Below are 13,784 nucleotides of genomic sequence, written 5' to 3'. Positions count from 1 at the left end.
GAAATGTTCCTAATGTATCACAGTGTGTATTTCAATGTGTAGTCCTTTGTTCTTTAAGGAGGGGAGTATAAAAACTGAAGTGTAATCACGCCCTCCTCGTTCCGAATTGCCTATCTCTAATATGCTCTGGACCTTGCGCAATTAAACTTCTCTGCTAACCCCTCCGGAATTCGTAAGAGTTCTTTCGTTTTCCACAAGAGTAAGGGAGATAGGGCGGTATATAAATTCAATAAATAGTAATAATAATAATTGCACAATACTAGTTTGTCTTTTCCTTCTTCAGGAGCAGTTGTTCACTTTCCCAATAAAGCTTACAGGACTGGGATATCCTGGCAGTCTCCCATCTAACCACTAACCAAGCCTGATCTTGGTTAGTTTCCAAGCCAGATGAAGTTAGCAAGTACTGCTGTTGGGGCCTGATGAGAGTAAATTGTAATTCTGTTTTAATGCAAGAAAACTTTTTCCCCACCCCCCGCCAAAAAAAGCCTCTAACAATAATGGGGGATCTGTCCTACCACATCCCTCAGATACATAAGATATATAAATCAGCAAAACAAGAAAATTTAGGTGTTTTAAATATGAAAATAAGAGAACTATTGAGAGCCAGTGTGGTGCAGTTGTTAAGCTGTTTGATTGGCATTGGGGAAATGCAGGCTCAAGTCCACCTGTGGCTTTGTAGGCCAATCATTTTCTGTTAACTTTCTCACTGGTAGTGTTGTGGTTGAGAAAAAATAGGAGGGAATGTTACGTCTTTCCCCACCTATATGAAAGGCAAGATATAATTCTGACAATAAATATTTGGAAACTGTCTTACCACACTGTTGAACTAATAGAAATGCAGTAAAGGGCTCTTACTCTGAGTTCTTAACAGCATCGTAGGAAATGGCAGATAATATCGCCTTCTGTGCTGCTGGCAAAATATAGCACTGTTGAAATGCTTCAGATGTAGGAGATGATGTCAGCTAATATACCATTTATGACATCACAAACACCCATTATGGACAAAGCATGATGCTTAAAAAGGTTATAAAGGTTATATGTGTCCACTCTGTCTTTTAAGCATTATTTTCAGTATACAACAGATTTAATTCTAGGCTACAATGATTTATTTCTGTAGCTTGTTTGTTATCTAAAAGGATAGTCTAAGACAGGGGTAGGCAACCTTGGCTTTTTTATGACTCGTGGACTTCAACTCCCAGAATTCCTGAGCCAGCCATGCTGAGGGGAAAGGAATTCTCGGAGTTGAAGTCCACGAGTCATAAAAGAGCCAAGTTTGCTTACCCCTGGTCTCAGAGTACAGTGCAAGAATTCTTTTTGTGTAACGAGTAAACATTTATTCATGTACGGAAATCCTATCTAATGTAAAAGATAAAGCCTTAGACACCCAAACTTAATTATATTTAACTTTAATTGATTTCAATGGCATAATAATAATTTATTAGATTTAGCATAGCTACCCACTCCAAAGGATTCTAGGTGGCTTTAATGTAAAATTAAAACAGTTAAAAACATTGCAACACAATGTTATTGCTACTATTATAATCAGCCAGATGTTTTTTAGACCGGATTTGGCATTGGTATCCACTTACAGAGTCCTTTCTAAGGAACAGGGATAGGCAGATGTTGTTATTTGATGGTCTTAAAGGTATCATCACAGGATGCAAGCTGTTCCAACTAAAGCTGTATTTTGCAATTGACTGATAGGGATTTTGTCTGTCCTAATTGTGTTCAAGTGGGGTTGAACACAATTAGGTGGTACCTACTACTGCTGGTACTATATTTGCTTTCTTTTGCCACAGTTCTACTTCTATTTGCTTGTCAAAGAGTAACTAATATCTATCTGTTCTGATTAGAATATAAATTTTCTGAGTTTTTCTTCACCCCCACAATATGTAATTTAGAATTTTAGAAAACTTACTTTTCAAAGGATAGGAAAGCCAGATGCTATAGACTGCAGCCCTGCACGTTCCTGTATTCCTGGCTGCCTTGGGTGTTCTCTGTCTAGTAATAACCTCAAACTTTGAACCCGATGCCAATGTGATTTTAGAAGGCTATAGAATTTGATAGGAGAGAACCAGTTAGGTGTAGTGGTTAATGTGCTGGCCTAGAAACCAGGAGATTCTGAGATATAGCCCTGCCCTAGGCACAAAACCAGCTGGGTGACTTTGGGCCAATCACTCTCTCAGCCCAACCCACCTAACAGGATTGTTGCTCTGGGGAAAATAGGAGGAAAATGGAATATTGATAAGTTTCCCACCTTAAGTTGTATACGAAAAAGGATACCCCCCCCCAAAATAGGTCATCCAGTATGCATCCATATCTTAATTAGTATTGCACATGCCACAAAATTCAGGTGAATGATGCTCCATATGCATTCCTTTTATACAGCATTTGTGAATAAATAGATCTGAGATACATAATCTTAAATATGTTTTTTTCCATTATATTTAACCTGGTAATACATTTTTTTTCTTCCTAGCTCTCTTTGTCCTACTATTTATGGTCATGAGGTAAGTATACTCTACTAGAAATATTCAATGATTTGTATTCCAAATGCTTAGTAGAAAATAAAATATATTATGGGCCTAGTTCAGTGATGGCAAACCTTTTAGAGACCGAGTGCCCAAAAACCGCCTCGCTCCTATCCCATCCCCGCGTCTCCTGCCCGCAGGGCCACCCACCACCTCCACAGCCCGCCACAGCAGATCGCCCAGGTGGCCCAGCAGTGTCATGGCGGCCACGCCCTCTGTCTTTGCCCTCTGTACGTGATGGGGCGCGAGGGTGGAGTCTTGTCCCCGCTGCCCGGCTGCCATGTCCTTGGCTGCGCTGTTTTGCATAGGCTGCGCCCGGGGAGACTCTCCTCTGGGGGGGCTGCTGGTGAGGAGGGGGCCACGGGGGTGGCGGGGCTGGGGCGACGGTGTGCATGCCCACAGAGAGGGCTCTGAGTGCCGCCTCTGGCACCCGTGCCATAGGTTCGCCACCACTGGCCTAGTTTATAAACTATATTTTAATGGTCTACAAAGAAAATGTGAATGAGATTATTGTTAGATTGGTATTTCCATTACTGTAATCCCTCTATTAGCATTATTAATATTATTTCATATATTATATCAGCATTAAAATGAGTTTTTTATTCCTCACTTAGATTTATGCCTGTTTTCAAGACCTTAATAAAACTATATAGAGAGGTACTGACAATATGCCTGACAGCTGCCTATAAAAGTGCACCATTATTTTATTAAAATGCTCCGTGAATTAAAAAATGCATAACAGTTACTAAGACTTGCATGGTAAAATAACGTCATTACTGTTCTTGCATTGTTGTGCTGTAAAAGATTTTGTAACAATTTTTAGAGGACTTTATTTGATGCTGCACTTCACAAGACTTTGAAAGAAATGAAACTAAGGGTTTTTTTTTCCTGAACCTTTGTTTCCATTTCATTTTTATTTCTACTTTTGAAGAGTTAGAAGCTTCTTACAAATATTGATAGAGACTATCTGGATCATGTACTACTTTGATTGAATTGTCCCTTGCAAAGATTTTATGGATTGCTATCTTGTGTCACAGATGGTAAAAGCTGGCTTAGTGTTGGCATTATTTGGAGGATGCCAAAAATATATGGATGATAAAAATAGGATTCCTATTCGAGGGGACCCACATATTCTCATGGTTGGAGATCCAGGACTGGGCAAAAGTCAGATGTTGCAAGTATGGATTCATCTGTTTATGCATGCAGCTTATTTTTCCTGCTTAAACTACCAAGTTGTTTTAAATAGTATTTTGTGGCACTGGCTATCCTGTTATTTCAGAATGTGTGTATATTGTTCCTTGGGTATTTTATTCTTTTTAATATAATTGGGTATGTTATCAATATGGGTAATTGATCCATAATATGCAAAGCTAACTTTTTCAATTTGTTTCTTCAGGCTGTGTGCAATATTGCACCTCGTGGAGTATATGTCTGTGGCAATGCCACTACCACATCTGGTCTGACTGTAACTCTGTGTCGAGACAGTTCCTCTGGAGATTTTGCACTGGAAGCTGGTGCTCTTATACTTGCAGATCAAGGTATAGTGCTCAAGTGTATTTATCTGGGCCAGAAAACTATGTAAACCTTGTAGATGGGCCCATTTATTATGGCATAAACTTTCCTTTTACTGGAAACTTGAGATGCAGTCTCAGCTGACGGGCATATACTTTTCAAACACTGGGAAACAGAGAATGGGAGGAGTCTGATGAGAGAGAAGTAAAATGTGTACACTGGTAGTGATGATTACATATAAAGCAAGAAGTACCTACATAGGCAGATACTTTGAGCTAAATTCCCCTCCCGTTCACGTTGGAGGTACCATTTAAGGCGCTTCTGGGTTGAAAACAGCTGGTGACATCACAGCTGTCCAGAAGATGCCTGTGGTGGCTCTTGTCCCTGGAATGGAGTGACGACAGCTCGGCCTGCTGTGCAGCCGCACTCGTCTTGAATGTGGGCTTGCTAACCTCCCACCCGGCATCCTAACCACACGAGCCAGGATGTTCCTGTGAGCTAAGCTGATTAAATATTTTACTTTATTTTGAGAATTCACCACTCCTTTCTAGCACTGAAGATTTACCTAGTCTGCCAATAAAACATCTTCAAGCAAACAACCGAGCTTAGAGAGCACCAAGGAGTCCACTGCTGAAATGATTGGTTGTTTTTTGAGTTTTCCATATCAGTTGCAAAAAAACTATTAAACAAAAGCACATGGCCTAACATGTGATGAGTTGCAATTCAAATATCCTGTCAGAAACTATTTTACGAGAATCGAGGAATTTATGTTATCTTGAGAAAAATACAAGCTCTAAATAAAGTATAGATCAAAATGTAACATAATAATATATAGAATAATTTATTAATAATAAGCATAATTTAGTAATTCCACGAACTTATTCGTTTGGTAGTATTCCTTAAATGCCTACCATGAAAGATTTTACGTTTTACTAAAAAGAGAATTCTCACATTTAAGTACTAAATTTTTCCCTGACTAAATTTCATTTTGAGCATGATGGATTTTATATCACCAGTTTTCTCAGTGTTGAACAATTGCCTTGCTTGCTTTGTAATTATTTTTCTTTTTAGGTATATGTGGAATTGATGAGTTTGATAAAATGGGGAGCCAGCACCAAGCTTTGCTGGAAGCTATGGAACAGCAAAGTATTAGTCTTGCTAAGGCTGGCATTGTTTGCAGCTTGCCAGCTAGGACATCAATTATAGCTGCAGCAAATCCAGTTGGGGGTCACTATAACAAGGCCAAAACTGTATCTGAGAATTTAAAGTAAGTACTGTATTTTCAAAATGTCTGCTTTATAGTTTTCAAGACAAAAAAGGATTTTTTTAATACCGTGTTTCCCTGAAAATAAGACCCACCCAGAAAATAAGCCTTTAGCCTGATATTCGGCATGCGCCTAATATAAGTCCTACCCCAAAAATAAACCCTAGTTAAGAGCCCGCCCACTGTGTCCCACTGTCTGGTTGCTCATTGCTGCATGAGAGTGCGCGTTGCACCAGTGCCGCCGCCACGAGTTGAGGCGAGGCAGGGGGTGGTGGAGCTGCCCCTCATGCCCTGCACCCGCTTACCTCTGGTCCCCCACAGCCAGGCCACTCCCTGCTTGGTGACCTCCCCCACCTCTTCCCTTTCTCTCTCCTCCAGAGCTGGACTGCCATGCTATGGAGGATGGGGGGGGGCTCGGTCGCCATACCTGGTCCCCCTCCACCATTTCAAAGCTGAGGGGGAGTGACAAGAAAAGGCTTTGCTGCTGTTGTGCAACAGCCATGTCCGCCACTGGAGGGGCTTGTTTCAGTCCTGGTTGCCCCTGCTTCGCCCGCAGATCACCTGCTCAATGACAGCCACTGCTTCCTCTGCCAACTCTCCTGTGGCTTGCGCCATGACTAGATAGCGCAAGCCTCCTGCCGCTTCCCTCCGCCTGCCAGACACCCACCAAAGCCGCCCGCCTGTTCCTTCCCACCGTCTGCTTGTCTGCGGCCGCAATGGCTTTCACGGCTTTCCAGGGCAGACTCTCAGGAGGCAAGGACAGTGCTGGCGCAACGCGCCTTCAGGTGAGGAGAGCAGCGCGGATAGGCGGGGGTAGCCGAAGGACTGAGTGGCATAGGCCCTGAGGTAAGCAGGTGCGTGGTATGCGTGGGGCAGCTCCACCCCCCACCTGCCTCGTGGCGGCTCTGGTGCGATGCACACTCTCCTGCCGTGCTATGGCTGTGAGCAACCAGATGGTGGGAATGGAGTGGCCGAGCGGCTGCAAAATCAGACGTCTCCCGAAAATAAGCCCTAGTGGGTCTTTTGGTCCAAAAACAAAAAAATAAGACTGGGTCTTATTTTTTGAGAAACACGGTAACATTGTGTGAATTTTGTGTAAATTCTGAAGCTGTATTCAGCTCTTTGAGGTAGAACTGTAGTACTGTACTGGATTTATTTTTTTCTATGTAGGATGGGAAGTGCTTTGTTATCCCGATTTGACTTAGTATTCATACTGTTGGACGTTCCAAATGAAGATCATGATCATTTGCTTTCTGAACATGTGATGGCAATGAGAAATGGAAAACAGACTGGATGCAGCAGTGCTATTGTGACTCGTGAGCATTCTCAGAATTCAAATATATCAGTCCTTGAAGTTTTTTCAGACAAACCATTAGCGGAGAGATTAAAGGTAAAATGTTTGTTCATGTTTTGACCTACTACTGTATATCTTATCATCAGGGAATGCTGATGATGTCTGGGGGAAAAAATGAAATATTTAGTACATTTGAGATAAACCGTTTTGAGATAAGTTGCTTTGTACATTTAATACATTTGAGATAAGTTGAGTACAGTTATGAACGATCAGAGGAATATGATACTCCTTTTTTGTTGCAGCATAGTTTGCAAACTTAACATTAGAGCTACAGAAGACTGAATTATTTCTTTCATCCTTTCTGTTCTTGAAGCTGCTGGCCTCATAGGGTAATCTAGAAAGTGTAAAAAAAATGTAAATGTTTAACTTCTGTGGTTAGAAAATCAGAATTCCGTAATATATGAAAATGATTTAATTTTCTGAGTTTATCTTCACCCCTCACAAAATATATACAGCTAGAAAACTTCTTTTTCAAAGGATAGGAAAGCCAGATGCCATATGGATTGCAGCCTTGCACAGTCTTAGATTTTTTGGCTGCTTGGGTTGTCCGTCTCTGGTATGGGAACAGTCTCCATACTCTGAACCCTCCTGAAATTTCTGTGTGATTTTAGAAGGCTACAGAATTAGATTTGAAAGATTCAGTTTGATGTGATTAAGATTCTGGTCTAGAAACAACCAGGAGACCTAATCCTGCCTTGGGGCTGAAAGTTGGCTGAGTGATTTGGGGCCAGTCAACCTTCTCAGGCCAAACCACCTCACAGGGTTATTGTTGTAGGGAAAATAGGAAGAAATAGTAGATATGTTCTCTGCCTTGAGTTACTTATAAAGTTACTTATTGCTTACTAATAAAGGTGGGATAAAAATCAAATGCACATATAAATAACAGTGGAGTCTTTGTAAAAGCAATTTTCCTTGAAGTTTTCAGTCAAGTGTTCAGTTTTTACTTGGAAGCAATAAGCTTTTGGGCAAAAACTCTGTGAGGGATAAAGAGATAACAGTTCCAGTGGACAAAGCACTGGGGAGGCAGATCTCAATTATTGCTTCATTTTTTGTACAGTATTTTAACATTCCAATGTGAGAATACATGTAACAAATATACAACAGCCTGTGTTGTGATGACTTTTTTGTGCTTCTGAGGCTGAGGTGGAAGGTTAACTTGTGTCATGTTGTTTTCTTTGAGGACTATTATAGCTCCTATCTGCTCATACCATTTATTTTTTTCCAGTTGAAATGGAATATTGTAATATCTAAATAGAATTTTTAACTGTTAGCTCATTCCAGGAGAAAACTGTGACCCAATTCCACATCAGTTGTTAAAGAAATATGTTGGCTATGCAAGGCAATATGTACATCCCAAACTAACTCCAGAAGCTGCTCAGATACTCCAGAAATTCTATCTTGAGCTCAGACAACAAAGTCAAAGAGCAGATACTACGCCCATCACAACACGACAGCTAGAATCATTGATCCGCCTTACTGAGGTACGGTTTCATTTTATAACAGTCACTAAGAATTTTATAGTAGGTGTATTTTGACAGCCCAAGGTACTGGATTTTTAAAAACGGAGACTATAATGCGGATTTTTTTTTCTTATGTTGACTTATAGCTGGTTTATTTTAAATTGCACATGTTGATGCTACCTGAGATTGAAAATGGATCAAATCTAAGTATTTTTTGTGACTTGAGGAAAACCAACATTTCTACCATTTTTTTATGGAAAAATTGTACCTACTATATATTCATAAACTGGCATTTGATCTATACGTATACACATGTATATACGATATACCGGTATATAGATATACACGCAGACACACACAGGCCTATATGTAAACATTGACTTGAAGGCACCAAAAAAAAATAGAAATAAAAATAAGGAGGGAATGGTCCAGATATCTTGGAGTAAGCTTTCCATAGGAGAGAAAGCATCACTAAATAGATTTGAGCCCGGAGGTCCCTGGAGGGGGCATTCTGTCTGCAGGAAAATGGTACTTCCCTCAGCAAATCTTACTGGTCAGACAGATTCAAAACATTTGCTGTGTAGCAGGAAAGCCAGTACAACAACATTGCTCTCAACTTGTCCTTCAAACCTAACATAAAAAGAGCACCTCACATCGCGTTATCTATGGAGCAGTACCAGTTGCATCCTGTAGTATCTTGTAGATGATAATTGTTGCTCCATCTTATTTACCTTGGAATTATAAATGATGTAACATCTGAAATACAGATAGGGACATCTCCAAGAAGAGAATTTTCTTCTTCCATGTATTAGTGATACAGTAGTGGCGAAAATTGTGGAAACCTTTTAGGAAAATTGTACAGTAGAAATGTCACCTTTGGTTAAGTTTCTACCAATTTTTCTTCTAATTTCTTTATAACTGTAGCCTTGTTCACTTAATAATACTATTTTACATCACTTTCTGGGCAACCAGTCAACTCTTTGCTCCATTACTTTAATTTTATTACGTTTCACAAGCTCACTAAATGAAAGAACACAAAAAAACCCAACCAACTTGATAGCGATCACATAACACACTGACAAATGTCCTCCTCTCAGCTTCAATACATGACATCAATAACTGAATCTTACTGTGATTTGATTGGCTCATTGCCAAAACAAGATGACACCTGATTGGCTCTCTAAACACTCATGCTCATTGGCTACAATCAGATGAAGGAAAGCTACCTGATATCAAACTAAGCAAGTTTGTGCTTCCTTTTTCTGGTTATTTGGCTATAACTTTTCATAGACTACAGTACAGATAATTGAACAAACTATGTTGCATTACATTCTAGATTAAGTTATCTTTCCATTGATATATAATTTTATGGTACTACTCCCAAAAAAGTGTTATTAGCCATCAAACCTCAAAAATACACTTTTCCCAAAAGGTTTCCACAATTGGCCACTACTATATATGCCAAATAGTCTGCCCTTTCATCCAAGATCAAGTCATGGATGAGAATTTATTAAAGGCAGAGCGGTATATAAATAATACTATTTATTCTAATTGGCAAGCTTAGGTCAACTATGTATGGTCCTTTGAACCAGGGGATTAAAACTGAGACTATTACAGTATACGCAGAACATCTGTTTTGCTGCTAAACTATGGTTTCTCTCATACATCTTTTTTAATTAATTGAAGTTTTAGTGGGAATGGCATATTAATTGTATTTATTTTAATGTTTTTAGTAATAAAAATCTTTATTTGCAATTCACCAGTTTGTGTTGGTGCTGACACATTTTTTAAAAACCAATTTTTCCCTCCCACAAAATTCAGCAACCTTATGAGAACAACACAGTAATCAAATTGAAGAATGTAACTTTTTTTTTCAGGTCTAGTGCAAGTTTCTTTCACAATCGGGATGCTCAGTCATGGGACTTGGCTTGACATAGAACGTGAACTCAACCATTATGATTTGTAAAACATACTTTATGGCTGAGTATTGTGTGTCAGCCCAGCTAAGCAAACTGTGGCCTATTCAGTGAACTATTTTTAATATGAATGTGATTCTAACCATGCCATTTCTAATCCAATTAAATACGGGAGATTTGTATATAATATTAGCATTACTCCTTTTCTTTAAGGCACGATCGAGATTAGAGTTAAGAGAAAAGGCCACCAAAGAAGATGCCGAGGATGTTGTTGAAATAATGAAATACAGGTAGTATACAAATCTATGAGCTTGCAACATGCAAACTGAACAATATGCAAACTGATGCATTTTTCAGCAAATATAAATCAAAATATTTTGAAAAATAATCCAAAGTACAGTAACATGCATTCAATAAACCAAGCACAACCTGAGTAGAATTATAAAGTAAATGTGTTTCTTTTATTAAGCTCAGTAAACCTTTCTGATTAAGGAAAAATTCAAAGACAGTTCTCTGCCTCATTTGCAATTGTATTTTTAATTTTACTTTCTTGCTGACGGCGTACATTTTGGTTCACTCTTTTCTCAAGTATGTTAGGAACGTACTCTGATGAATTTGGGAAATTGGATTTTGAGCGTTCTCAACATGGTTCTGGAATGAGCAATAGGTCACAAGCAAAGAAATTTATTTCTGCCCTCCATCGTGTTGCAGAAAGAACTTATAACAACATTTTTGAGCTTCATCAACTCCGGCAGGTTGCTAATGAATTAAATATGAAAGTAAGTTAAAATAAATATGTACTCTAAAAGGATGAAATTAGCTATTGATTTATCAGGTATTGATGCTATCAGCTGGAAGAGAGGGTTATTGTTGCTTCCAGTATCTCTGGTTCTATTGATTGAAGGGACCCTGGAGCTCCAGCTTTACTTTAGGAATGATATTTGAGTTTGATATTATTGATAATATAACTTGCACATAACAAAAAAAATCTTGCTTAGGAATTTTTATTGTTGGATGGTGGTAATGTTTAGGCTTATTTTAACCGAAAATCCTTTAAAGTTGTATTCTTTCTGCAATATTTTACTATGTGAACACAACTGCCCAATTTTCAGTAAGAAAAAATCTATTTTGCTACATTTTAACTCAAGATATCTATTAAGCTTTTTGCCTTTCAAAGTTTAACATTTAAAATAATCAATTGAAAAAATGAAATAGATTAAATATGACTAGAATACATTAAGAAGGCTGGTTTAATGTAGTGGTTTAAGCACTAGGCTAGAAACCAAGAGAATGGGATTTCTAGTCCTGCCTTAGGCACTAAGCCAGCTGAGTGGTCTTTGCCCAGTCCCTCCCGCTCAGCCTTAGGAAGCAGGCCATGGCAAACCATTTCTGAAATCTTGCCAAGATAACTGCAGAAATTCCTGGCAGTTGACAGGAGTTACATTGACTCTAAGGTACCAGATAAACAAACCATTGCCTTATGGCATTGTTTCTTAAGTGGGGGTTCCTCAAGACTCTTTCAGAGGTCCACAAAATCAATTTTCAGTGCCTATGTTGAAAAATTATACAATATGAAATCCCATCAAACAATTATGAGAAGTAGCAACAGTAGTGAGTGCATCAATGTTAATTCTTTTATATCACAAATATCAATAAAATATAACCCATACAAACACAATCTCTTTTGGGGTCCTCTATAAATATTTTTAAAAATGAGAAGGAGTCCTGAGAGGAAAAAGTTTAAGAAACATCCACTTAAGGGATGCATTGGCTATATTATCTATCTATCTATCTATCTATCTATCTATCTATCTATCTATCTATCTATCTATCTATCTATCTATCTATCTATCTATCTATCTATCTATCTATCTATCTATCTATCTATCTATCTATCTATCTATCTATCTATCTATCTATCTATCTATCTATCTATCTATCTATCTATCTATCTATCTTTGCTTCCTAGATCAGGGCTTTTCAACCTTTTCACCCATTGTACCACTTTTAGAATATGGCAATATCTGAGTACCACCAGTCGTCTAGCAAGGTGTCAAAAACCTGATGACCAAAAAAAAAAAGGAAAAAAGTGATAAAGTACAGGTAGTCCTCGACACTAAGTTTGCTTAGTGACTGTTTGAAGTTACAATGGCACTGAAAAAAGTGCCCCACAAGCCATAGCTGAGCAAGACACCTGCCTGCCCACCCGGCGGCGCTCTTCCTCCTGTCCGAAGTTTTCATTGTTATGAGCATTTCTGTTGAAGATTGGCAGCGGTGGGGGGGTGTTTGGTTTTTATTTCCCCCGTCTGCTGGGTGGTTGCAGCAGGGTTTGGTCACTTCACATGACCCTGGGACACTGTGACCATCATAAATATGAATCAGTTGCCAAGCATCTGAATGTAAATCACAAGACCCGGGAGATGCTGCAACATTCCAGCTGATCGGCACTTCTTCAGGGCTCAGAAGCGCCAGGATCAGTGCCAAGCTGACAGTCCCGAAGAAGCACTGATCCTGGCGATTCTGCTGAGCCCTGACAGCCCTGCAGCTCCAGCCTTCTCTCGCTCAGGCTTGTGCGATGCTGCCACCGGTTCAACTCATTCCCCTCCCCTGCTACCACTTTTCTAGGATGGTCACGTACCACCTGCCAGGTGCCAATGTACCACAGGTGGTACACGTACCACTGGTTGAAAAGCCCTGTCCTAGATGATTTAAATGGAAAGTTTCCACATCATTTTAAAGTTCCTCTCCAGTTAAAAAAAAAATGGAAAGACTTTTAAAAGATTCTTTCCAACACAACTTAATATTTTGTATTTGGTCTTGATCACACAACTATTGCTTTTTTTTTTTTTAGATACTTGACTTTGAAAACTTCATTGCATCTTTAAATGATCAGGGTTATTTCTTGAAGAAAGGTCCAAGATTATATCAGCTTCAAACAATGTGAAGTAGTTCAATACCTAAAGAGAAGCCATACTGTTCACTAAGAAGAAGAAAAGAACATAAAGGACTGCAACTCATTCGTGTTTTTTATTTAGCTGAATTCTTGCCTGCTAACAAGAAAGTTTGTAGAATTCAGGCATTGGTTAAAACAATCTGAAACGAGATTAATGTAAATGTGATAAGGGCAGAGGAAGCTGAGTTCCTTCCTCCTCTCTCCTTGACATCCCTGAAAAAGGTTTATGAGAATCTGATAACCCAGCTTGATGGTATGTGTTGTGATGCAAAGAACATGGAAAATATCTCAAATTCTGGATGAGGAAAGTTGAAAGGGCTTTATTTAACTAGGTATTGACATGAAGCAACTCATTTACTAATTATAATACTTTTGAAAGCTATATACAGTGATGTTTCAAACCATTCTTGTTAAAGTTTTGCCTAGGCATAACAAATGATTTGACCAATTTTGTTAACCCTATTATTTTTGTTCATATTAATGTATGAATATGGTGTATATTTTTAAGTCAAACTACACTTGCATTTATTTAGTGTTCTGTGAATGAGCAAAGTTCATGTTCTAAATATTATACAATTAAAAGAATACATTGTTGGATTATTTAAAACACCTAGTTTGGTAATTCTCAATTTGACAAAAAGTCGAGTTTGTACAGTACTCAAGATTCACGTCAATAAATATAAAATTCCATCCATGAACAAAAAGGGAAGGTTTTCTACGTAGATAGCCATTTTTGTTTATTATCTTAGTGGAATGAAAGAGAAAGGATGCATTGTCTTATTGGGATAAGGTAC

At 38.7% G+C, this 13,784-nt stretch overlaps 1 protein-coding gene across 1 annotated transcript in view; it reads left to right on the top strand.

The window, feature by feature from the left end:
- MCM8 (minichromosome maintenance 8 homologous recombination repair factor) overlaps positions 1-13,030 on the top strand; it is a 22,868-nt gene extending 9,838 nt beyond the window's left edge. Inside the window, exons 10-18 of the mRNA XM_015826725.1 lie at positions 2,480-2,510; positions 3,569-3,709; positions 3,928-4,069; positions 5,115-5,310; positions 6,478-6,697; positions 7,933-8,142; positions 10,251-10,327; positions 10,627-10,816; positions 12,889-13,030. Coding sequence (XP_015682211.1) covers positions 2,480-2,510; positions 3,569-3,709; positions 3,928-4,069; positions 5,115-5,310; positions 6,478-6,697; positions 7,933-8,142; positions 10,251-10,327; positions 10,627-10,816; positions 12,889-12,981 — 1,300 coding nt within the window. The 3' untranslated portion in view covers positions 12,982-13,030. The remainder of the gene's footprint in view (positions 1-2,479; positions 2,511-3,568; positions 3,710-3,927; positions 4,070-5,114; positions 5,311-6,477; positions 6,698-7,932; positions 8,143-10,250; positions 10,328-10,626; positions 10,817-12,888) is intronic.
- Positions 13,031-13,784: the final 754 nt, after the last annotated feature.

Source organism: Protobothrops mucrosquamatus, unplaced genomic scaffold (assembly GCF_001527695.2).
Source record: "Protobothrops mucrosquamatus isolate PMUCROS unplaced genomic scaffold, P.Mucros_1.0 scaffold3259, whole genome shotgun sequence".
Lineage (NCBI taxonomy): Eukaryota > Metazoa > Chordata > Lepidosauria > Squamata > Viperidae > Protobothrops > Protobothrops mucrosquamatus.
Note: the sequence above shows the minus strand (reverse complement) of the source record. Positions and strands in the feature narration are given on the sequence as shown.